Source organism: Phodopus roborovskii, unplaced genomic scaffold, assembly GCF_943737965.1.
Source record: "Phodopus roborovskii unplaced genomic scaffold, PHOROB, whole genome shotgun sequence".
Lineage (NCBI taxonomy): Eukaryota > Metazoa > Chordata > Mammalia > Rodentia > Cricetidae > Phodopus > Phodopus roborovskii.
In genome coordinates, this window is record NW_026126511.1 from 48,201,865 (window position 1) to 48,229,132 (window position 27,268).

Genomic DNA, 27,268 nt, shown 5'->3' on the forward strand with positions numbered 1-27,268 from the left:
TTTAGTGTCAACAATGCTGACTGTAGGGTCAAGATAATTTAGATGACGTAACACATGGACTTGGGAGATACATACATACATACATACAATACTTACATTTGATCTAAAATTGACTAATATGAAAACAATGCACAGAAAGGAAATGTCAGCATTTACTCTGTCAAGTCCCTGAAAAGGCAGTTAAATGATTCTAAAATTCAATTCTGGAGTTCATCAGTTAGTCATTTATTACCTCTTACATGAATTAAGATGACAGATGAAATATACATGACCTCAGCTGCACTGAGCAGTTGCAGAAACACTTTACAGAGGCCCAGAAGAAGTTGGGATAAAGGAGTCAATCAATAAATCAATAGAGCACTTTCCACCAACACAACCAAAAGAAATTATTTGGCTAGAAGTTTTAAGGGGACACAGCAAATGTATGAAACACAAGGTACAAGTAATGTTCACACTGATGAGTCCCATTTTTCAGGAAACTAAAGCTATTTTATCTCAGCATGCATCAGCACATACCTTTGAACCAGAGGCAAAGGAAGAAAATTGAGGGTGGAAGTCATGTCCAGTCCGCAGTCCAACATAATAGTGGTGGATTTGAATTTGAGCACATTGCACGGTAAAGTTGGGTGCCCTGACAGGCAATACTGGGGGGAAAAAAAAATCAAGTTACAGAAATAGTCTGGGAAGTGAAGTAAGTAAAAGCACTCATCTTCTCCCGTAAGAATAGTGTGTGACTCAGTTAGCTTTCTATGTGATGTCATCTTCTCCCAGAAGGACAGTGTGTGAGCTCAGCTAGCTTTCTATCTGATGTCATCTTCTCCATTAAAGACAATGTGTGAGCTTACTCAGCCTAGCTGTTTATGTGGTCATTTTCTCCCAGTAGGACAGCATGTGAGCTCAGCTAGCTTTCTATCTGATGTCATGTTCTCCCAAAAGGGCAGTGTGTGCACTCAGCTGGCCTTCTAAACAATGTCATCATCTCCCAGAAGGATAGTGTATGACCTCACCTAGCCTTTTATGTGACATTATCTTCTCCCAGGAGGACAGTGTGTGAGCTCAGCAAGCTTTCTATCTGATGTCATCTTCTCCCAGAAGGGCAATGTATGGGCTCAGGTAGCTTTCTATGTGACATCTTCCCAAAGAAGCTCACACACTTGTGAGCTTAGCTAACTTCCTATCTGAAGTCATCATCTCCCGTAAGTAACAGTGTATGGACTTAGCTAGCCTTCTATGTGGCATCCTTTTCTTTAGTTTAACTACTTGTAAAATACTCGAAAGTCTCAGATCCCAACCATTTGGGATAGGTCACAGGTGTTCAAAGTAGAGGATTTCAATGATTCGGTCATGCACTCAACTGCTTATGGGCTTACAGATCCCTACTATTCTGTTTGCACCTAAGTGCTGCTGAAGCTGGAGTCAATGAAACTGAGTCCTCAAATTATGTTTGGGTTTGGGTTTTTCCACTGATAAATAATGGCTTTTCCAGAAGAGAAAACTGTTGTAGACTACATATTAAACAGGGGAGTCAGATCTAGAATCTATATGGAAGAGCAAAAATTAAACATCAAATAATTGAACTGATTGGTGGGTTAATAAACTGAACAGAGACTTCTAAAAAGAAGAAATACAAATGATGAATACACATTTGAAAGAGTGTTCCATATATTCAGCAATCAGGGAAATGCAAGACTGCTTCTGGATTCTATCACATCCCAGTCATGACTCATATTAAGAAAGAAGTCTGCCTACAGTACCAGAATTTGGAGGCGTAGGCATGAGGATGAACACAAATTTGGGGCCAGCTAGGCTTCTTATTATGATGACCTACCCAAAAAGACAAAATCAAAGTTGAAACAAAGATGACAACGAGTGATGGTAAATGATGTGAGAAAGGACAAACCCTTTGACACTCTTGAAGGGATATAAACTGGTACAGGCAATCTGCAGAGTTCAAAAAACTAAAAAGAGAACTACCAGAGGGGGCAGCTATTTCAATCCTGGGCATACACCCGAAAGACTCAAAGTCATTAGTAAGTGCCATAGAGATGGCTGCACACCCATTTTTATTGCTGCCCTGTTCACAACAGCTAAAAAAACTAGAGCCAGGCTAAATGTTCAGTAACAGATTAATGGTTAAAGAAAATGTGCTACAAATACGCATTGATTATTCTGCTGTAAAGAAAACAAGAAATTATGGAATTTACAGGAAAATGGACAGATGTAGAAATGTTGAGGGAGCAGAAGAGGGCAGTGGAGTATGTTATATGAAAGTGGAATGGGGACCATTTGGGGAGAAGGGAGCCAATCGGGGAAAAGGGAATGGGAGCAGGGCAGGCGGAAGAGGTGTGAATAATAAAATCTAGAGACATGTACATGTGAAAACCAAATGAAATCTACTCTTTTAAAAAATAACTTTAAAGCCGGTTGTTAGTGGCGCACCCCATTAGTCCCGGCGCTTGGGAGGCAGAGGCAGAGGCAGATGAATCTCTGTGAGTTCAAGGCCAGCCTGGTCCAAAGAGCTAGTTCCAGGATAGGCTCCAAAGCAATACAGAGAAATCCTGTCTCGAAAAAAAAAAAAAAAAAAAAAACAAAACAAAACAACAACAAAAAACCCCAAGCAAAACAAACAAACACTTTTAAAAAGGGACATGGTTTAAAGGGTTAATAAGCACACGTAAAGGCTATGGCTCAGCCTTGTCTGCAGAAATGGGCCAAAGGATGTGTGTATATTCTTGGTGTGTACACTTGAAGCAGAAGGGTGGAATACTCACTCTCAGCCAATCAGGGGTCTCCAGCCTAAGGCAGCAAAAGATACAATGCAGCACACCATGTATAACAGAATAATCGTAACAAGACAATGTCCTGACCTGAAACATTTCTCATGCTCTTCACTATGTAAATGCCTATGACACACTGAAACTGTTCTATATGGGGAATGCCCTGTCAGTGTGTGTGTGTGTGTGTGTGTGTGTGTGTGTGTGTGTGTGTGTGTGTAAGTGAGCTGTGTAGGCTGAATGCTGACTCTGGGTATTTTCCTCAGTTGCTCTCCACTTTAATTTTTTGAGGCAGAGTCTCTCACTGAAGCTGAATCTCATGGATTTGGCTAGGCTGGCCAGTGAGCAAGCTGATCCAGCCAGGGATCGTCCATCTTTGTTTATTTAGTACTCAGATTATAGATGGATGCTGCCAAGCCAAGCTTTTTATGTGGGTAGTAGGGATACGAGTGAAGGTAAGGTCCCTTATGCTTGTTGGGGAGACATTACAGGCTGAGTCATTTCTCCAGATCCATCTGCCATCTTTGAGAAGGAGCAAAGACCTCTTCTTCAACTGACTCAAGTCATTCTGGAGAAGCTTCCACTGAACTGTTAGTCCAAATGAAGCAAACCATGCTCTTAATCCCTTGAAAAGTCCACGGCTTCTCATTCAACACAAGGACAAGATAAGTCAGAGCAATGCCACATCAATGCCATGTTCACATAGCTACCCACTGCTGAGGATAAGTCTTTTTAGGTGTCTCTTGCTCTGTGTGGTCTCTGTACACAGTGGGACTGTTTTACTTTTCCTCAGAGGATATTATAAGAAATGGTCACTTCTTTCATGATCTAAAAATATTAATGCCAAGAACCAAGCAACTGAGTGCCCTGTAAGCTTTCTCTGGGACAGGCAAGGAAGAAAGTGGGAGGGGAGAGGCAGTGGCAATGTTTTACCTTTAACCTCTCAACAAGCAACCAACCCTCAAGCTTGTCACTACCTGCAAATGAAGCAGCTTGTGGCTTATAACTGTTAGGTTAAAAATGAGCCAAAGTCGAGAACTTTTACCAGCTACAGACTTGAAGGCTAAACCTATGATAGCAGGCATTTTTTCAATTGATTATTACTTTCTAGCCCAAAGCCAATGAAAGCTAAAAGGTAAACTCATATAATAAATACAGCCAGTTGTTTCCTGTGTCAAACACTCATCCTGAAGTTTGGGTCACACAGAACAACTTTTCATTGAAACAACGGATTGTTTCCTTCTCAGTTGGTCTAGGAAGGCATGGGCCTCACCATCCTGAGCTACCCCAATAAATGCTAAAATGACCCCAAGACTTGGAGCAGCCAGTCTGTTCTTGTCCTTGTCAGCTTGCTTTGTTCACAAGGTGTCTTTTTTACTTTTCTATTGTGGTGGCAAAACACCATGACCAAGGCAATTTATTAAAAAAAGCATTTAGATTGGAATTTACAATTTCACAGGATTAGAGTCCATGACCACCATGGTGGGGGGGGCAGAGTAGCAAGCAGGCAGGAGAGGTCCTGCAGCATAGTTGAGAGCTCACACCTTGAGAAACAATCAGCAGGCAGCAATAGCTAGCTGGGAATGGTCTGGGCTGTTGAAACCTCAAAGCCCTTTCCCAGTGACACAGCTCCTTCAACAAAGCTACTTCCTATTCCTTCCCCAATAATTCCAAAAACTGGGGACCAAGTACTCAAACTTATGAGCTCATGGGAGCCATTGTCATTCAAATCACAGGAGGCACACTTTATTTCCTTACTTCATTTCAATAAAAACTTACTTTAACTTATCTGGGTCTGCTTCATTGTCTGGAAAGGCACTCAAGGGGAGGTATCATTTATCATGGTCATCAAAGGACAAAGGGCTAAATGTGAGTGCAAAGTGAGTTTAGAGTAACTACGAAAGGGCACAAACCCTGTTCCCATTTTCCTAATTTTCAGGGACAAGGAAACTGCAAGTTACAGCATTGGAAGAGCCAACACACAGTGAGGTTCTCCCGCCTCCCAGGATCTCAGTGTTGTCTTCCAGAACGTACTGCTCTCCACAGATCATCTGCATGGAGAGATACAGTGCTGGCCAAAGGTTCCTCCAACCAATAAAAGAGGCATACCCCATGTTACCCAGAAAGGACTGCCCCCAGAGATGCTCATTATAAGCCTCTGAAGAGCTCTCAGGTCACAGTGCAACTAACCTGTACTAAGGATTATAAGATCAAGCCACAAAAACCCAAATCAGCAAGAGGTTATTATTTTAAAAATAGAAATATACAAAATGTTACAAAAAACCTTCAAAGATAGAAGAAAGAGTATTAAATCATGTCTGTCTAATTATTTGAGTATTTCCTTTCACTTTATGGAAAAGATGTAAATTTTGTGCATGGGAGGAGGTTACTGGAAAGATGGTTAAGTGGTTAAGAGAATTGTCTACTCAGGTTCCATTCCTAGCACTCCCAACCATCTGTAGCTCCAGAGAATTGGTGTTAGGGACTATCACAATCCTCACAACCTCAGGTCTCTGATATAGAAAATTACTGCCCCTTAAATAAGCAGAATGTTCAGCAGAGCATTCTGAGATACAGGCTTGCTGTTTCACAGCCAGCTAAAGAATAGCTCAGGGCTATCTTTCCTGCTGCAGTTTAACAGCCAGCTAAAGAATAGCTAACCAGCTCAGGGCTATCTCTCCTGCAGTTGAACAGCCAATTATAGAATAGCTACACAATTTAGGGCATTCCTTCTACTGACCTTCTCACCCTGCCTATGTGTTGGTGCCCATGCCCTGGCTACATGCAAACCCTACTTACACCCTGCCCAAGGTCCTATATAAGCCTCCCCCCAAGAAAATAAAATTAGTCAGCTTGATCAGAATACTGCTTTGCTGTCCATTCTTTGTATCTCTTGTCCCCTTTCTCTTCTAGGTGTGTCCCGGTTCTTCGCTGACTGCCCAGAGGGTCAGGGCAGACTGGAACCCTCTTCTGGTCTTTGAGAGCACTGTATGTACATTACACAGATATACATGTAGGCAAAACACCTACACACATAAAATAAATTTTAAAAAACTATTATAAAATTTGGGTGCTCATGATGACTGTTTTCCTTGGCTTTGTCACATGACACATCATGTTTGTTGGCTAAGCAAATATCACTCATCAACCAATCATTCTCTTATAATGAACACAAGTTTGTCACACCACTCACATATGGCTGTGCTGATCATATGGTGTTGGGGGACTTTTGCCATACTGGATGGCTTCTTTCCTGCATTTCCAGAAGTGCCATTAACTAGGTCAAAAAGTATGAGTATTTTATGGCTCTTAAAATCTGCTGCAAGAATGCTTTCCATAAAATGCTGTATCTATTTACATCACTGCTAACAACTTAGATTTGTTCTACTGATATATTACAGTCTACACCATCTAGATCCTACAATCTCACCAAAATGTCCCTAGAACCACTGCAGTAGCCATCTAAAGGCAATTAAATGGCCCCAACCAAGAAAATTCAACTATTTGGTAAGTGGCTTTAGTGATGAAAGGCTGCTTGATCAAATTATATAAGGCTGAGGTTTTGTATGGTAGATTACCTCAACTGCCTTCAGTCTCATCATTAATGTGTGACTTTCTGAAGATCATGTTCCCTCGTCTATAATAGAGTTGTAAGAACTAAGTGAGTGGAAGGCATACCTGTCACATTCATTCTTAGTTGCCCTAGTTACAGCATCATTAAAAGGTGGTGGTGGGAGGCCTGTTTAAAGTAGCATTTACTTGTGAATCTCCTAAGACTGGGTAGTCTTATTGGTTTATGATTTTAAAACACAAAGATTCAGAACTTTCATGACTATTTGGAATCAAAAGGAAAAAAAAAAAAAAACTGTCAGTCACTCTCCCTCTGAGTATTGTATCCATCCCATCCTTTGTACTACTTCATCTGCAACACCTACTCAAGGTCAAGGTATGTTGGGACATTTCATTTTAGCCTCTGTCACTCACAACTCAACTGTTTTGATTTTTATTCCCATACAGTACATTTTATGTCTTTTCCTCAGATTTAATTTTAGTTTTATCAAATCTGCTGTTAACCAATGGGTAAAACTGATAATGTTCTCTCTCTCTCCAACCCTCCCTTGGGCTTTGGATGACCTTCTCAGTGACCACTGTTTCATTTCTATACCTCTCCTTCTGTTTACATCATGATCTCTTCGTTTTTGTAAAGGCTGGGTCCATTCACAACTAACATTAATTTTAGTGTCTCGATGATTACACAACTGTCTGAAGTTCCTGGGACACCTGTGCCGTCTGCTGATTCAAACTAGAGAAAGACTTCATTGCTTCTTACTGTCTTAACATTTTGATAGTGAGTTCATTTGGTGGGGCTTTATCTACCTGTAAGTATGGGCCAGAGCAGGTCACTGTTTTGAGAACAATTTTCATATTGATTTCTTAGCTTGAATATCTGGACCACGTATGGGAATATCCGAGAACCAGACTTTCTTTGCTCTCAAAGCACTGGTCCAAGTCCTCACAAGACAGCATTCTTTAATGGCACAAAGATTAAGTGAATGGAAGTTACCAGCAATCCTTTTGTTTTTAAATATACCCCAGGAGATCTTTGTTACCTAGTTTTAAAACACATGTTTAGAATATATCTACTAACAAGACCATTATGACCTTAAGTGTCAGCAAATGTAATGCTTTCAAATTGACAACCACATAGCTTTATCTCCCCACCCCCAAGATAACCTCACAGAAGTCTTCCAGAATGGTATGAAATACTAAGAATTTCATAAAAAGAAACAATATTTAAAAATTTAGCAGCTGTGATCAGGTGCCAAGTTAAATTTCAGCTAACAGGCTTTGGTGAAGTATGTCATTTGCAAAATGACCGAAGCACAGAGTATCACATAGTCTCTTTTCTCCTAGTCTTGCTGAAAGTAATTTTGTTTGGCATGTAGTTATTATGACCTAGTGTTTGTTAGGTATCAGACTACCTATAAATTATTTACAATTAACTCATTTAATCATCCTCAAAATGTTTTGAGTAGAAAATATTTTTCTATTATATAGATGAAGATAGTGAAGCATAGACACGAAGTCTGCATATGATCCCAAAGCAGCAGGAAGCTGGGTAGAACTTACACCTAGGGCAGTGAGCTCTAGAGTCAGCACACTGAGCCAACACAGCATCCTCTCTAGACTCAGAGAAAGGATCATCAAGAGATCAAAGTTTTTTTGAACAGTGGTATGCCCTAAAAAGTCTTACTTTGAGTTGGTAAAGATATAGGGCTGGGAAGTTAGGAAGAAAGGGATCAGCAGGAGTGGGAGGGGACTAAACAGGGGAAGCAGGTGATCACGATTGAAATATACTGTGTACATGAATGGAAATGTCATGATGAACCCATCATGTATAGGTAATAATGCTAACTAGAGAGAGAGAGAGAAACAAAACAAAACTCCAAACTCTTTGCACTGGAGAGACTGAGGTGGAAGGATTCCAAGTTCAAAGGCTTGGGTTACTAGTGTTTTATGCCAGTTTAGGATTCACCAAGACTGACCCAATCAACCACCCACCTTTTACAATTCACCAAGGTACAAACATCACAAAGGGTGAATTCACTGGAGATGACAATGGGCAGTAAATAAAATGTCAATTACAGTAATTCATAGAAAGACACCATTGCAACAGTATCAGAAGGGATAAAACTTTAAAGAACAAATGCTGGTCAGAATGCAGGGCAATGCTGGGGCCATAAAAAGGGCTTCACTTCATCTTGGCTTAAAATCAGAGTTCAAAGCTATACTTATTCTAACAAGGTTAAAGTCATAAGACCTAAAGGTCTAAGGAGTGGCTACTGAAGCATGTTTTATCTTAGTCATGGATGTCTCATCTAAGTAACAAGAGACTTGGTCTAAGGTTTGGAGAATTCAGGAAGAAAGTCTGTTTCTTCCTTGTATCATGATAAAGAAGTCTTTTGCCATTTTTCCCTTTTTGGTTGGGATATATAAGGGTTTGAAGAGCCAGGCAGTGGTGGTACACATCTTTATTTCCAATACTCGGGAGGCAGGGGCAGGTAGATCTCTGTGAACTCACTCACCCTTGCCTGCCATGGAAAGCGCCAAGGTACCCAAACGCAGGGGCTTATAAGCTGCTCTCCACAATGTTGAGATCCTTAGAACAGCAGCTCACTAGGAAGTGTCCTAAGGAGGATGCACTGGATTCTTGCTGTAGCAGGAAAAGGGGGAGGGCATCCTCTTTTAGGAAACCCTGCCTCATTCCTTACTATTCTGAGCCACTGGGCCAAATGAGCTGAACATGCAACTGTGACTACCCCTACTAAGATTTTGGGGATCAGGTCCTCTAACACTTAGATACTTCTTTAAATATATTGCGATTTTATTTGCTAATTTTTTTTTTTTTTTTAGTTTTTATCTTGATCCTATCTGTAGGAAAGCAGTTAAATGTGCCAATCATGTTCACAGCCATGTTCACATGTACACAGCTGGGGAGGATAAGAGGGCTAATTTTCCACTTGTGTAGAAAGTCTGTGGCATGCATGTAAAAAATCTGTAGCATACACAGAAAAGGCACTTTCAGGCTAGAGGGTGACCAGGCACCACACACAACAGAGTAATCGACATCTAGGGCTCTCACTCCTTTGGACCCTAGTCCTGTGCCTTGCATTTCCATGAAAACAAGTCAAAATGCAGAGGGAAGTTGTATAAAGCAATGGTCTGGCCAATGGAAGCCCAGAAGGGGGTGGAAATGCTCATAGTGAACAATTATGGCCAAGGGGAAGTATGACAGGTCAGGGTTGGCTGTGGATTGCAGGCTGCCTGGCACCATCAAGTGATAAATGTGAAGACGTAATTAGAGTAGATGAGAAAAGTTCACAGATCTATTTATGTAAAGGAAGCAAATTAGCCCATTCTCCCCCAATCTCTAGTTCTTAAATAATCCTCCATCCTACACACCCATTTGTTTTTCTCCCACCCTCCCATTTGTCTCACTGACATAACCTAATATTTCATTCAGTAAACTATCTTAATTTGTGGAAGAAATAAGTAAATAAAGTGATCAATGCTAAAGTTTTCCAAATTTAAGATAAAGCAACTAAAAGGGCATGCGCTCAAAGCACTGAGGTGGCTCTTCCTGTTGTTTCCTCTCTCCAGTGAGCACCTTGGTTTTTAAAGCAATGAAGGCAGAGCTCACTGCTGCAAAGAATGCAACCTGTGGGCTGAGGACACAACAGTAACTATGCTTGTTTTGGACACTGGACATCAAGCTTCTATCAATTTCCATAGCTACAATACTTTTTATTTCTGTGACACAGAAATGACCTCTGACCAAATCTTTATTTCAGCACAAAGCAAAGCAACAACAACAACAACAAAAAAAAAAACAAAACAAAACAAAAAGCAACAACAAAGACAAAACCCCCCAACAAAACACCTGAAGCTGGCCAGCATCGCAGCATCACCCACCAGGTACCCTCACTTCTGTATCCTGACTGCTCCTTTTACACATTAACCAGATTCTGCTGTTGGTAAAGAAGGGACAAAGAGCAGGCATGGGGGTTTGTGCCTCTAATTCATGCACTCAGAAAGCGAAGCAGAGCTTCTGTGAATGAGGCCAGCCTGGGTGGGCTTCATGGTAAGATCTTCCACAGACAAACAGTGGGTAAGATGGCTTATCGGGTAAAGATACCTGCTGCCAAGTCTAATGACTTGAGTTAGATCCCCAGAACCCACACACTGGGAAGGGAACTCCCTGATGTTCCCTGGCCTCCACTTGTACTCAGTAGCATGTAGGCAAGCTCATACACACAAACATACACTCACAGACACACAAAAACACACAGACACACAGAAACACACATAGACACTCAAGACACACAGAAACACACACAGACACACACAGAAATACACATAAACACTCACAGACACAGAAACCACATAGACACTCAAGACACACATAGACACCCACACAGACACACACAGAAATACACATAGACACCCACAGACACAGAAACACACATAGACATTCACAGACACAGAAACACACAGACACTCAAGACACACAGAAACACACACAGACACACACAGAAATACACATAGACACTCACAGACACAGACACACACATGACACTCAAGACACACAGAAACACACACAGACACACACAGAAATACACATAGACACCCACAGACACAGAAACACACATAGACACCCACAGACACAGAAACACACATAGACACTCACAGACACAGAAACACACATAGACACTCAAGACACACAGAAACACACACAGACACACACAGAAATACACATAGACACTCACAGACACAGAAACACACATAGACACAGACACACAGAAACACAAAAAGGCATACATAGACACACATAGAAACACAAATAGACACTCACAAACACACAAATTCACATCAGAAAAGAAAGACTCTTCCTTGAGGGGCCTGCACCCACATGTGGGTGTAACTTTTTCCTGAGTGCCTCTTTTCCCCTAATCTTCATGTTTAAGCCTCTATTAAAATATCCTTTAAAGACTTCCATAGCTGCTTCAAAAAAATGCTTTCTGTTTTTCATTTTTTTAGAATAACTATTACTACAGGGTTCTACTGGCAAATAAAAGAAAAATTAAAGACAACAGTTTATTTAGGGGGATCTGGAAGGAGCTGAGGGAGGGGAAAGAATATAATATATTGTATGATCTTCTCAAAGAATAAAGACATTTTTAAAAAAGACAGACTTAAACCAGGCAGTGGTGGCACACACCCTTAATCCTAGCACTTGGGAGGCGGAGGCAGGTGGATGTCTGTTAGTTCGAGGTCACCCTGCTCTACAGAGCAAATTCCAGGACAGCCATGGCTACAAGAGAAAGCCTGTCTCAAAACAAAACAAAAAATAGGCTTATTTATACAAACTGTTGAAAATGTGCAGTGATGAAAAGCGCAAGAAGAAAACTGGGTAACAAATGGGAAGTCTTCTAAGTGCCCGGTGGAGTGGGTCAACAAGGGAAGGAAAGACTAAACTGTCATGTCTGGAAGGTTTGGTTCTGAGTGCAGCAGGGATCAGAGGAGGGGGCGTGTGGAAAGCTATCACAATGAGCCAATCTCACCGGTAGATTAATCGTATCATAATTGGAAGGCACTGCTGTATGGGTAGTAGTAGACATTAGGAAGTGGGTCTATGCTTGAAGAAGTAGGTCACTGCAGGAAAGAGAAATCTCCTGTCCCCTCCTGTCTCTCTTCTTCCTGACCACAGGAGATGAGCAATCTGACAAACTCTGCCAGACAAACTCCCACCTTGCTACCCGTCCAAAGTGATGGATCCAGCCAACCTTGATGAAAACATCTGATATCATAAGCTGACCAAAAATTTTATCTTTTGAAATTGTTTCTCTGGTGGGATGGGGGATGTTGGTGGGGGGTATGAGAGGATGGGAGGGAGAGGGAACTGGGATTGATATGTAAAATAAGACTGTTTCTAAATTAAAAAAAGATTGAGAGAGAGAGAGAAAGAGAGAAATTGCTTCCCTTTGGTATTTGGCACAGATAGAATTTTTTTTTTTTGAGACAGGACTTTTCTGTGTTGCCCTGGCTGTTCTGGAACTCACTCTGTAGACCAGGCTGGCCTCCAACTCAGAGATCTGCCTGCCTCTGCCTCCCAAGTGCTGGGATTAAAGGTGTGCATTCTGACTATCGGATAAAAATTTCACTAGCACGTGTTGTCAGGGATTCTTAAACTACAGTCAAATGTAGTTAGTGTTCAAGGTCAGGAAAAACCTGGCCACCAGAGTCAACCAGAGAGCAGAGACTGTGTGATTACTAGGGATCCCAGTCACACTTATGAAAATCAGAAGAGAGTAATATTCTGAGTAGACAGTCTGTACTTAAAGACCTGCTGTCTCCTATGGTGCCTATCTGTGATAAATGGTGTGGCCACAGTCTGGAGGGTGGGAAAAGCTAACAAGCTTTAGCAGTTTCCGAGTTCAGAAAAACAAATTCTCAGTTTTGGATTAAGAGAGTATTCTTTAAACAGCCACTAAACACTTAACTCAGGCTGTGTTCTTCACCTGAATGTATGTAGGGACAACGACTAAGCTGAATGACAATGTTCTAGATAGAGCCTAGGCACACACACAAATTATTTTATTATATTACATACGTATATATATTTAAATATGATACATACATGTATCTGTGTGTTTATGCATGTGACAACGACACCATTGACGGAGTTTCAGGCAGTTGTGAGCTGCCAGACATGGGAGCTGATTAAACTTGTGTCTGAGTCCTTAGGAAAAGCAATGTGTGCTCTTAATCACTGAGAAAAGTGTTACTGATCACACAATCAATAAAGGAAAGTTTGTTCCCCTCTGACCTCTATCTGAGACCTTGGTGGCGTACCAAGAAGCATCATCTTTACAATCATTGCTGTGGGAAGAGCCTTCCTCACCGGACAGACGAGTAATTTCTAGCTTCAGCTTTCCTTGGTCCATAATGAAGACTTTGAAAATCATTTTTTTAGGGAACATGAGCAAGAAAATTATAAAGTTTTGAGAAATTTGATATAAAACCTTGGAGTAAAACAGATTTTAAAAAGAACAGTCATAAAATCATAATCCTGGAAAAATGCCAATAGATTTGATTATTTATACTAAGAACTTTTATATGACAGATATTACTTCAAACAATACAGAGACACACTGGAAAAATTCTTATAAAATCAAGACAAAAACCTGACATCCTGAAGATTTCAAGAGCTCTATCAAATGAGTAAGCATAGAGTCCATCAGAAACTGGGCAAAAATAGGGGCTGGAGAGGTGGCCCAGCCATTGAGAGTGCCTGCTGCTTTCACAGAGGACGGAGTTCTGTTCCCAGCTCACATATCAAGCAAGATAGCTCACAAGCAACTGCCACTCCAGCTCCAGGGGATCTGACATTTTCTGGCCTCCTTGGGCACTGCACAGTTTCATCAACCCAGACTCTCACACACATAACACAATTAAAAATAAAATCTCAACAACAAAAGGGCAAGGCCAGACAAAGCAGGTAATCCATGAAATAATGTAAGTTAACAAAATACATATACATTAACATGGAAATTATGTCTACAAAGTATGATTTAAAAATTAATACATACACAAAGACATAAGAGAAATGAATAGAAAACCAGTTAAAATGAAAATTCAAAATAAAACTACACTGAGTCAAAATGCTCAGTGCCATTAGTGGCAAAGAACTAAAAACATGGGGAAATATGGACTGCCACTCACATTTAGTGGTGAAAATGAAAGTGCCTTGACTGTATTCATTCACAACTCAGGACATGCACACTGAGGCTCTGAACTAGGGGCTTTAGTTAGTACACTTGGCAGATGTCCACTGAGCAGCAGAAGGACAAATTCAAACCCAAGTGTTCAGAGCGAACTCTCAGTGTCACACTGTGAAATTCTCACAGGGAACTACACAAATACTTGAAATGAAAAACTTTCCATGACACTGTCACACTGCCATGGTTAATCTGACCATTAACTTGAAGGACTTTAGAATCACCTAGAAGATAACTGCTGGTGTGTCTGTAAGGGTGCTTCCACAACGATTTGCCTGCTGTGGGCAGTGTTGTTTCTCTGCAAGTGTGATGGACTGAAGGAAAAGGACAGAACAACCATAGTCACCTCTGTTTCCTAACTAGACAGAATGTGACCAGTTGCTTCAAACTCCCTCCATCCAAACACTGAGCCAAAGTAAACCTCTCTCTGTTTTTGTTTTGAGATTGGGTTTCTCTGTAGCTTTGAAGCCTATCCTGGAACTCATTCTGAACTCACAGAGATCCACCTGTCTCTGCCTCCCAAGTGTAAACCCTTCTCTTAAATTGCTTGTGTCAGGTATGTTGTCACAGCTACAAGTAAAGCAACATCCCAGAGGTGGGTGGTCCGCAACTTTAATCCCAGCACTGTTGACTTAGAAGAAGGCGGATCTCTGAGTTTGAGGCCAGCCTGATCTACATAGAGAGTTCCAGGACAGGCAGGACTACAGTCTTGAAAAACAAAAAGAAAGAAAAAGAGGGAGAGAGAGGGCAGAAGAGGGGAAAGAGAGAGAGGGGAGGAGGGGGGGAGAATTTCCATATTAGAATACCAAATCTAAGGTGTGATCGTGGCTATCTGGAATAGCTGTATTTGTTAGTCTCACTTGCAACCAGAGACAGCCATGCAAAGTAGCTCTGTCAAGGTAAGTAAGTCAAAGTGGTACCTATACTTTGATAATTCATTCAAGAGAAAGGGCATGCTTTTCTGCAACCCCCCACCACTTGTTGGCTAGGATAGAGATAATGGTTTGAGCAGGCAGTCAATTGGAGCACAAAGAGGAACCAACCCTGGACTATTAATCTCTGCACTTGGTTTACACAGGATTATAAATACCTGTCCCGTTTCAGCCACCAGTCCCTCAGGTTGAGCTCTTAACTGATTCATGCCAGTCTATCAGTCCACCGCACTCCAGTGTACCAAAGTGTTAGTCACTTGTGACAGAGTATTACCGGTGATTTTTGTTTCTTTGTATTTCTCAACTGTATCCTGAAAAAAGCTTCTTACAGTAATATTTACTGATTTTATAATAGGGCTATCTTTTCAGGGGCTGGAGTGATGGCTCAGTGGTTAAAAGCACTGGCCGCTCTTGCAGAGGACCTACATTCAGTTCCCAACCCTCTTCTGGCACCTCACAACTATCTGTAACTCCACTTCCAGGAGATCCAATGGTCTTTTCTGACCTTCATGAGGACCAGGCATGCACGTGGTGCACATACATACACACAGACAAAACACAAATACACACAGAAAAGTCTAAAAAATTCACATGCTAATGAAATGTTTTCTTTTGGTTTTTCCCTCAGCAGAAAATTAGTCCAGTGGTTTCTCTGGACAAAACCCCACTGGTGTTGCTGCATCTTTGCTCAGGGTCTCAGAAGCTGGCCCAACACAGAAACCATTTCACCAGGTTAACTTTCTTGGGGGTGCCTAGGGAACTAAATACGAAGAAGGCAATGCCAAAAGCAGCGTGTCATTCCTCTTGGGAGCTGCAAGGTGTAGGCAGGGGACCTTAGGCTTTGTGTTGATCAAGTCAGTAATATCAGTTTCATACTTTAAAACTTTCAGGTCAATATTATGCTGAGTACAGGACGGTAGACACAAATGGGACATATGGTGTAGTTCCTCTTAAATGAGGTTTAAGAGCAAGCAAACAGAACTGATATAAACTAGAACAGTGAAAGCTGGAGGTGTGGGGTGTTGGGCTTATTGGCTGAGAAAGGGGCAAATCTGACAGAAATGACTTCCACTTTAGTCTAATGAGCATGAAAGATGTATACATAGGTTAAAAACTCATCCCACTGTATGGATGATTAAAATTGGTGCTAGTTTTACTGCATGAAATTTTTAGCTAAAAACAAACAGTGGAGTGTGCTGTAATCCCAAGGCAGCTGAGTCAGGAGTACAAGTTTAAGGCCAGGCTTGTCTACATAGTGAGTTCAAGGCCAGTGTGGGATTCCCCATCAAAATACTGTGTCACAAAACCAAACCAGGAGCCAGTGAGTATGGCTCAGTGGGTCAGGGTACTTGTCATACAAGGCTGGCAACCTGAAACCCACAAAAGGTGGAAGATGAGGAACAATTCCATGAAGTTATCTTCTCACCTTCACATGTATGTCATAGTAGCACATGCACCATTCTCCAAGCCCACCTACCCCATGTAATAATAACAAGTAGTAAACCGAGTCAATGAATCAAACAGAAGCAGCATCACAACTCATCACAGCATCATACTATTTAGTGATGTATCCACTGATGGCTGACAATACTCAAGCTATTAAATTGGGAGGAACGGGGTCTTCCCATCCATCCCTGCCTTCCTCAACAGCGATGAAAGCCAAGGAATTATTAGCTTTGTTCTCCCCCCTTTCAGATCTGGACCGCTTCTCTGAGTCTAGACCCATCAACTAGCCCCACTATTTTTCAGGACGCCTTTGCTTTCTGCCTTTGAGGCCATCTGTGAAGTGGCTGGCATAACCCTCTGTTCTAGACCAGTAATTCTGACTTTGGATTTGCTTCCATGCATTTATTAAGCTCCCCAACTCTTCATGTTTTGATTAAATGCCATTTTTCAAAACAGTTTCTGTACCTGCAGCCAAGTTATACTTCTTTTGCACTCCTAAGTTTTAAATTGTGCACAATGTGATTCTTACATCTGTTTTAGATTTCCAAAGAGATGAATTGAAAGTCTTCACATGTTCAAAATTGATACTTTTAAGACTTTTCTGAAACTTTCCATGGAAAAGAAAAATCCTTATTCTGTCAGTATTTAGATCACCGAGTGTGTGTAAAAGCCCTACAGCCACCACTAAACCTCCTTTGCTAGCCCTCTTCCAACAGTTACTGGGTCATATGTCTACCCAGTCTCATTACTGCAATTCCTATTGATCGAACTCACAACCTCGTGGGGTGGAAGTGATATTCTACAATAATGCCTGTCATAAGAGCCAGTTGGTTATATTTGCCCATTACTGAGGAAATGGATACCTTATTTCTGCACCCTTTTTATTTTGTTTTCTCCACCCAAAATATGACATAACCTTCCTATCCAGTAAGACATAGTGCTAATCAAAGTACCCTATCATGGAGCCACAATCCTCTGCTCCAAGAGCTTTGTAAAGGCCAGCTCAGATTTTACCTCTGGAAGAAGCTGTAATTCTCTAGATGGAATTCATCTTTTGCAATCTGTATCTTACACAGGCCACTACTGCCTTTATCTTAGTCTGTTGCCAAAAGCCCATTAATCACATGCTCGCACAGTGTCTGCAGACTGATAGGCATGCACCATACCACTGACAATGGGGCTTACAGGACAGGCTCAATATTCACTTAGTAACACTTAATGGACTGTACTAGACAACCAGACAATAGGTTTTTGCTACTGCCTTCTTTACTGGTGGTTACAAACCATCATTCTGCAACACTTTATTCTTCCTACTGGACTATGCAGCTTGAATCAAATCCCCTTTAAAATAAATAAGCTGCCAGATGGGCCTGGCTCTAAGCCCCCTTTGTTCCTGTACCTTTTAGGGGGGGGCACGTAAGATGTAAATGGTAATTATGTTTATTTTAACAGACTATCTGTTCACATTTCTTGTCTTGATAGGGCCTATCTCTGGAGACAGAACTATTTCTGGCTGCTGTTTTTTGAGGAAAATTTGTCATTTCTTTTGAGGTCACATAAGTCTTATTATTTCTGAGTCTGCTAAGAGTCACCTAGGACTTCAAGTTATAAAATCCATTGTTCACTTAAAACTTTGGAAATGGCATACAAGATATAATTATCTGCCTAGGACAAACATTCAAACACAAATAGATCTTTCCTGTAGAAAATAACATATTGTCAAACCATGTGAAAGAATCTTACTTTAGTAAGGACTAGAAAATTCTGGAATAGGAAAGCAGCTAGCTATAGGACATAAACTATTTAGGAAATTCAACCCAAAGCCAGCATTGAGGTGGTGTGTTGACAAGGCACAACCACTCCCAACGGAAACAGAACAGAGATGCCTACTATCATCAGCATCTGACCCAAAGTGCTGCACATGCATGCAACTGCAACTACACAGGACATAAATGAAGTCTGGGGGAAAACGAGGTACAAAGATACACACCTAGAAATTTCATCAAATCCAACTGGATAAACGAAATAGTAAAATATGTAGGAAAAGGTTCCAATTCAGTAACAAACAACAACAACAACAACAACAACAAAAATACAGTATTTAGGGCTGGGGAAATGCTCAGTGGGTACAGTACTTGCTGTACAAGCATGCACACCTGACTTCAGATCCTCAGCACCCCTGTAAAATCTGGGTGTGGCTGCATCCCTGAGTGGAACAGAGACAGAAGAATTGCTGGGGCGTGCTGGTTGCCAGTCTAGCTCCAGGTTTAGAGAGAGACCCCGTTTCAAGGGCATAAGGTGGAGAGTGCTAGAGCAGGATGTCCAATGTCCTCTTCTGTTCTCTACACAAGTGTGCACTAGCACATGCACTGTACACACATATAAACAAATACCACACACACGTGTGCACGCACACACGTATTTAAAAGGAAATTATCTACTAGGAGGAAGTTTTAAATGCAATGAAGTGGCAGTAAAATGATTTAAGTAAAAGAAAAAATTTCTTGTTCTTGGACTCAACAATTTAAAGAAATATAAAACTGTGCAGTGGTGGTGCACACCTTTAATCCCAGCACTGGAGAGGCAGAAGTAGACAGGTTTATGTGTGTTCGAGGCCAACCTGGTTGGTCTACAGAGCAAGTTCTCAGGACAGCCAGGGCTATGAAGGGAAACCCTGTCTCAAAAAACCATGTATGTATATATATAAATTTTTTCCTATTTCTCCAATTTTGTCTTTTTAATAAGTTTACCTGGTCACCAAAATCACACACAAAAGATTTTAATGGAAGTTTGTAAGAAAGTGAAATGTCTATATTTTATAGAACATGTAATGTTCTGACATGCACTGGATTCTTGGATTGAGGAACAAGATAAGGAAGTAAGATACAGAAATGTCAGGGAAAGCTCCACAAGGCAAATGTAGAGCTGATTGGGAGGGGAATGGAAACAAAAGAACTTGAAAACACACACACTATGTCTTATCTCACACAAGAGGGAAATCAAATCAAAATCACATTGACACACCATGTTTTCACTTTTCAGCCAGAAAAAAAAAAAAAAAAAAAAAAAAAAAAGACACTAACACTAAAGTGGTTTATATGAGGGGAGTTACTGGCAAGCCTAATCTAATGAACCACTATGTGGGGGGCGTAGGGGGTAACTCTGTGTGTGGTTGTGCACACTCATTAGCACACACACACTACTTCTGAACCATCAATTTCACAATAAGAGATATATTCCAGATACAGTCTCTGATACCAGCAAAGGCCACTGTGAAATATAATTCACTTTCAAATGATGGGATATGTAACCTAGTACTGTGAACATAAGTTTGGTTAGATAAATTCAGCTATATTTAAGCAACAGATGCTGTGAAATGCTTTCCTAGGAATAGTGTGAGTACAGGGTTGAGGTACAGTGATACTAGCTTCATGAACCATGCTTTATATCAGCGACTCCTCTACATCTTCAATTTGAATATTTTCACAATAACTGGGAGTGGAGGAGACAGGGGGAGCAAAACTCTATTTTCTAGGCTACGAGCCACAGTTCTAACTATCCCTTCAGGAAACTAAAATACCAAGTGTTTGTTAAAACTTTTTCTAAAAATACTTGAAAGGCACATTGGAAACATTTCATAGTTTAGAACAAAAGTATGTGGAAAACAAAGAGTCCTTGGATTTTGCTATATGTGGGTTCTTATTTAATAGGCATGAACATTCAGCTTTAGAAATTGAGGCAGTTTTAGATTTCTTTTTAAAGCAGAGTCTCATGTAGCTCAGGCTGACCTCAAACTCACTATGTAGCAGAGGATGAAACTTAGCCTCCTGCCTCCACCTTCAGAGTGCCAGAATCCAAAGCTTGTGCCAGCATGCCCCATAGTTCTAGAATCTCATAAGAAAAAATTTGTACGTGTCTAACTCAAGACAAAGCAACATGTCACAAAATATCAACATTATTATTTATGCAAAAACCAATAAGGAGATGCTAATTATATTTATGTATATAAGCCCACAGGCTATCTTCAAGGACACACAAGAAACAAAACAATGGGGCTACAGGGATGGCTCAGATGTTAAAGAGTACTGGCTGCTCTTCCAGGGGTCCTGAGTTCAATTCCCAGCAACTACATTGTGGCTCCCAATCATTTATAATGGGATCTGATGCCCTCTTCTGGCATATATGTGTACAGCACCCATAAATAAATCTAAAAATAAATTGAAAATTAAAAAAAAAAAAAAAGAAAAAGAAAAAGAAAAGAAAGAAACCAAACAAAGAAGCTGTTCTGGGAAACAGGATAAAGAATAGGAGGGAGGGGCTGGAGAACTGGTTCAGTGGGTAAGAGCACTGGCTGCTCTTCCGGAGATCAATTCCTAGCAACCATATAGTGGCTCACAACTATCTATAATAGGATCTGATGCCCTCTTGGAGGTACACATGAAGAACACTCATAAAATATAATTTTTTTTAAAAAGCAAGGAATGCACACACAGAGATTTATTTACATTTATGCTAATGTATGAGTGTTTAGCCTACATGTATGTCTGTGCACCCACTGTGTGCATACTTGGTGCCTACAGAGACCAGAGGAAAGTCTTAGATTCCCTGGAACTGGCTTTACAGTCTGATGTGGGTGCTGGAAACTGAACTCCGGTCCTCTGCAAGAGCACCAACTATTCTTAATCAGTAAGCAAATACTCCAGCCTCAAGAGAATCTGTTTTTTTTTGTTTGTTTGTTTGTTTGTTTTTTTTTTTGAGATAGGATTTTAATATGGCCTAAGCTGGACTGAAAATGACTGTGTAGCTCAGGATGACCTTGAACTCCTAAGCCTCCTGTCTTTATCTTCTGAATTCTGGGATTACAGCCACCACACCAGTTCAAGACATAACTTTTCAGTTTTTGTTATTGTTTATGATTTTTACACAGCTTTTCGATAACAAAACTAAACAAACAAAAAGCAAACATAAATGCAGACACATTACAAAATACCAAACCAAACCAAAAATTTCCACACAGAAGTCTCAGCATAATCATTACAGAAATGCAAATTGAAACTACCAGATGTAGGATGGCTATCAATAAAATACCAGTTCAGATAGAAAATAAGTATTAATAAGAATGTGGAGGCAGAAGCCTTGTGTGTTTCTGGTGAGATTATAAAATGGGGTAGGGACAACCACTATGGAATATTCTTATACTCCACAGTAAATTAAATTCAGAATTCTGGGTAATTTAACAATTTCGGCTAGGCAGTGGTGGCACATGCCTTTAATCCCAGCACTTGGGACGCAGAGACAGGTGGACCTCTGTGAGTTGGAGGTCAGCCCTAGTCCACAGAGCAAGTTCCAGGACAGGCTGCAAAGCTACAGAGAAACCCAGACTCAGAAAATAAAAACACCCCCCCCACCAAAAACAATTTCATTTCTGAGTACATGCTGAAAATAAAAATAACACATAAGCAAACTGAAAACAAAGATTTGAACGTGTATTTGTATCTGAAGTAGGCAAAAGGTATGAATAAGCAGACTTGAAGGTTGACATGTGACAACATGGATGAATCCTGTAATCACTGCTAAGTGAAATCAGCTAGTCAGAAACACACACTGTATGCTACTGATATGAGGTACCTAGAGTAGCCAGGTTCACAGGGACAGAAAGGACAATGGCTAACAACCAGAGGCAATGAGTAACATTTAATGTGTAAAATCTAAGAACATTCTAGAAATGTATGGTCATGGTTGCTTAACAATGTGAATGTACTTAATGTTACTGAACTGCTTTTTTACAAGTTGTTAAAATGTAAATGTAACACTGTGTATGTTTTGTCCCATCTTAGATAACAGTGCATAAAGACAGCAAGAGAAGTTGAAAGCACTGAGACATAAAAGACTATACAGTATATGAACCAATTCATATAAAAAGGCCAGAATGGGCAAGTCTCTAGTGACAAAGAATAGATTAAAGGCTATGTGGGCCCATTAGGTTGACTGATAAGAGGCATGAGGGGTCTTTTTGGAGAAATGAATTGTGCATAATTGTAAATTCACAAAAAAAAAAAACCCAGTATATTTGACCCTTTCAATGCATGTTTTAAAATATATTTAAAAACCCTCTATAAAACTACTGTTTTAAATACATTATTTCCACATATTGAAAAAACATGGGAAGGAAGCCTTAACTAGAAGGCTTAACCATTACCTTAGCTTCTCTTCTTCTGCTGAGGTGCACAACCTTACAAAAGCAGCTTAAGGAAGATGGGCTTATTTTAGCCACTCAGGGCTTATTTTAGGTACTCTTCAAGGTACAGACCATTATAGCAGGCAATTTATGCAAAACAAGCTTAAAATAGCTGTCATATTTATCAACATCAAAACAGAGTGGGACAAATGCATGCTTGCTAGTGCTCTGGGCCTATGATCCATGGTCCACCCACAATGGGCAAGTCTTCCCTCCTCAGTTAACATAATACAAGCCCTCACAGGAATGCCCAGAGGCTCATCTTGAAGAACCAGCCTGCCTCATTTTAGGCTTAAAAGCCATCTTATTGTAAAGACTTATAGGTTCCTTCCCATCCACTGCCTGTTCTAATCACGTTTTTGATTCATAAAGTTAGTAAACATCTTGCAAACTTACCTTTGTTTCAAAACGGTTGTTATGTTTACCTTGTTATGACTACTTTTTGTTACTACCACCTTACAATAATGTCTTTGTTTTAGGAGGTCATTACGACTAACTTGTTATGCTTATGTTCTGTTCCTGTAACCTCACCTATTTTGCCTGCCAAATACCCCATTTGGAAATCTCCTACCCCTGAGCTATAAAAACCTTGTCTTCTTCACATCCAATGCTGATCTCTGGAACTCTGTCTTACGGGGAGGCAGCCCATGTACATAAATTGAAAAGCTTGCTTTAATTAATTTGGCCATGATGATTTGGGTCGGTGGTCTTTCTCCTTCCATCTTTGGGATTAACAATCTCCCAGGTGATTCTAGACTATCAAACAGGGAAAATACAGATAAACTGTATCTATACAAAAGACAGTATCTGCTGAAGCCATAAGTCTGAAAATTTGATAATCCCAGACATTTTGTTACAAACTTTCTCCATCCCTTTATAAGCATGAATGATTAAAAAAATTAACTACCTTAAGAGCAAAAAGGAGCCCTAATTTCACAACTGGTACTGAAGAGATGCTTTTGTGAATACTATCTGCCTGACTGTATCCTCGAAGAAACAAACATTCACTTAATTTTGCTTTCAATAAACTTAAACATTTCAGATCATTAAGTCATACTTATGACAGTGAGTGTCATGATAGAGATATATTGTTGATCACTGTCATAAGTATGCTTGTAATAAAATAGTAGAGATTTTAATTTTAGTTGTAGCCTGTAATATACCTTCTTAAATTGTTAATAATGTCTAGCTGCCCCTAGCTTTCCATTATTCTGGCAGTATTCAAGAAAGCTGTTGCCTTTTTCTTACTAATAGAACTATCTCCTTTCCTCTGCTCTCACCCCTTATCCACCTTCTGCAGACTTTCTTCATATTCTGCAAAACATACCTATAGTAGTGGTTGTGGATATGGAAAGACATCTCAGAAAGGGGAGCTATCATGACACTCACTGTGAACACTGTCTGAATCTTGTAGCAAACCCAGTAAGCTACATTTCCACAAAGGAAATAATCTGTTCTGCTCCCTGCAGTACACCAGAATGTCGAGCAATGCCTAGTTCAACGGAGGTGTCCAAGATGTGCTAAGTGACTAAATGAGTGAAGAGGGAGCTATGAGGGATGGTTTCTTCCTAGATCTGCAGCAAGCCAGGAACAAATTTTCCACCAGGGATGGCTCGGTTTCCCCGAGTTTGCTGGCCTGCTAGTGAGTTGTCACATACACAGAGCTGACCATTAGAGAAAACAGGAAAGGGCTATGATGATTCAGGACAAGCCACTCAGACAATGTGTTAACATTAGAGGGGTCACTTTATCGGAGCAGCACTGGCTTAGCTGAGGTCCCACAGTAGCAGATGCTCCTGCCCCAACCACAATTCAACTATTGTTTCCTGGGAGGAAAAAAATCTGCCATCTATATAGTTTTTTGCCTTGGAAACAACAAAAGATCAGCTCTTTAGTGAAACAGTTTAGGATTCAAAATGTAAAATGTCTATTTATTACTGGGCACTACCACACAAGGTGTGGTACCACACAGGGTTTTTTCAGAGCTTGAGGAAACTAAGAAAGGGAAACACTTATCTTCCTGGGGCTGTGATAAAAAGTCCCTATTTCAAAAAGCACAGAATGACACTACATCCGAGGGACACAGGGGGGCGCACTAATCAACCAGAGAGGAGAACTGGGAATGCCTGAAATAAGGTTGACATTTTAACAAACTACAACACCAGCAGCAAATTCTGGGGAGATTTTGAAGGACTGTCATTTGCTGAAAAAGATGTTCTGTTCCTGATTCAAGTTCAAGGAAACCAAAAGAATTTGTCACTCAGTCGAGGGGAAGCCTAGCACTTCCATATACAAGGAGAGAATGAACCATACCAGTAGCCTCTAATGAATGTTAAATGACCTTGGAGCAGGAGTGACTGTTCTAAACAAAGACCTTGTATATAATCCACAACTGCACTCAGAGTCCTGCTTATCCTCCAATGAACTGGTCCATCAATCTATTTCTTTGTTCCATCTGTTTTCCCTGGAGTAATGGTGAGGCAAGCTTGAACAGGTAAAAATGGAACAATTTTGCCTAGAAAGCAGCCTAGAACTTAGATGAAGTCTGTGGTCTTCCCAAGTTTTAAATTTGTAAATAAAACAGTAGTATACCATTCCCTTCTTGAAATTTGGTAAGTACAGAGTAATGGACAGCAAAATGACTTTCCTTTCAGGTCTTTAACGAGAAAGTGACAATAGCTGTCAAGAGCCAAGATGCCTCACTCACAAGAGTACCATTAATCCCAAAGTGACATTCAAGTTTGTGTTTCAGCAAAATAGTAAGTTAATTCCAAGCACAGCTCTTTGGGGTCAAATGTAATAGTTAAAATAGAATGTGTTGAAACTTTGAATGCTAAGGGTATTTGTGGCTGCATAATAAATGTCTGTGGACTGGGTAAGCTGGAAGAATCTGCCCGTCGCTGGGACTATCTCAGAAGGATCCTGCATTCCTGAACCTCATACACGTTCATTCACTTTCATCTTCACTTACTTGAATGACTAGATGCCTGGTCACTGAGCTTCAAGCTCACTTGATATCAGTTTGCTCAGTATATTTATGGCCATTTGCTAAAGATTTTGGTGACTTCTTCCCATCATTAGCTGAACTGACCACTAGGGTGTACCCATTAGACTCAACCTATACTAAAAAGTAACTGCACTTTAAAATGTGTCAATTTAGAAGATATATTTCCAATTTTCCTCATCTTTCCTAAAATGATTAGTTAGAAATTCCAATGAATTTATCTTGTTAAACAAAGCTGCCAGAATAAAGTATAACATTACAAATATTGGCAGTCATTACATCCTTCGAGTTAGTATCTAACTAGGAACTCTTCAGATATTATAATCACACTCAGTATCTTAAGTGTGGGTGTGCAAGGAGCTGGAAAGATGGTTCAATGGTTAGAGCACTGTTGCTCTTCCAGAAGACCTGACCTGGGTTTGACTCCTAGCACCATGACAGCTCACAACTGTCTGTAAACTCAGTTCCTGGGGACTCAACACCCTCTTCTGTCCTACTCAGCACCAGGCAGGCCCATGGTGCACAGACATGTATGGGGGAATTCACTCATGCACACAAAATAATAAAATACATTTTTACAAAGAAAGTAATGTGCAAGAGGCTGGAGAGATGACTTAGTGGTTAAGGGCACTTGCTGCTCTTGAAAAGGCCTGGGGTTTGGTTCCCAGCACCCACATTGGGTGGCTTATAATGAATTCCAGAGGGTCCAGCATCCTCTTCTGGATTCTGTGGGATCCTGAATACACATGGTGCATATACAGATAAGCAGAAACACTCATCTACATAAACACAAATAAAGATGTAGAAAAAGAAAGTGATGTGCAAGGTTAGGAAACTACAGATCCTGTCATAGAAGCTACTTAAACACACAAAAAACAAATAATAAGCCAACTAAGCTTGTGTCAGCTGACACCCTCCATCCCAGCTCCAGAAGGCTGAAAGCAGGAGGACTAAGGTCAGCTGAGCCAGGTAGTGAGTCCCAGGCCAGCAAGGGCTTCAGAGGTCCTGTTTCAAAAGAAAAACAAAACCAAAAGAATACAAGTTTCATTCAGTTGGTATGACATGGGGCCTGTTAGATTACAAAGGAGATCTTGTTTGTTTTTGAGACAGGGTTTTTCTGTGTAGCCCTGGCTGCCCATGAACTTGATCTGTAGACCAGGTTGGCCTCAAACTCATAGAGATCCATCTGTCTCTGCTTCCCAAGTGCTGGGATTAAAGACACTCACTGCCTGGTTTACAAAGGAGGCTTTAAAAACTTCATTGGTTTTCAAATAAGTTTTTAAGATGGCATCTTACCATCTCAGGCTGCTCTGGAACTTGAGATCCCTCTGCCTCCACCTTTGCATTACAGGATTACAGATGTGTGCTACCATACTCAACATCAATAATGTTTTAAAAGGCTGAAGCCTAAACAAACTCCAATCTAAATTTAATGTATCTCAGTTTATACTTCAAGAGTTGATGTAGCACTGTGATGCCATTGGGAAAGGTGTTTCTAACTCTGTCCCCATTGAGCAGTGGACTCTTAGGCAGGG

At 40.6% G+C, this 27,268-nt stretch overlaps 1 protein-coding gene across 1 annotated transcript in view; it reads right to left on the reverse strand.

Annotated features, from left to right (window-relative positions):
- Positions 1–27,268, reverse strand: part of Ints9 (integrator complex subunit 9) — an 84,830-nt gene that overhangs the window by 54,348 nt on the left and 3,214 nt on the right. The window contains 1 exon segment of the mRNA XM_051195510.1: positions 517–644. Within this exon segment, the coding sequence (XP_051051467.1) occupies positions 517–644 (128 nt within the window).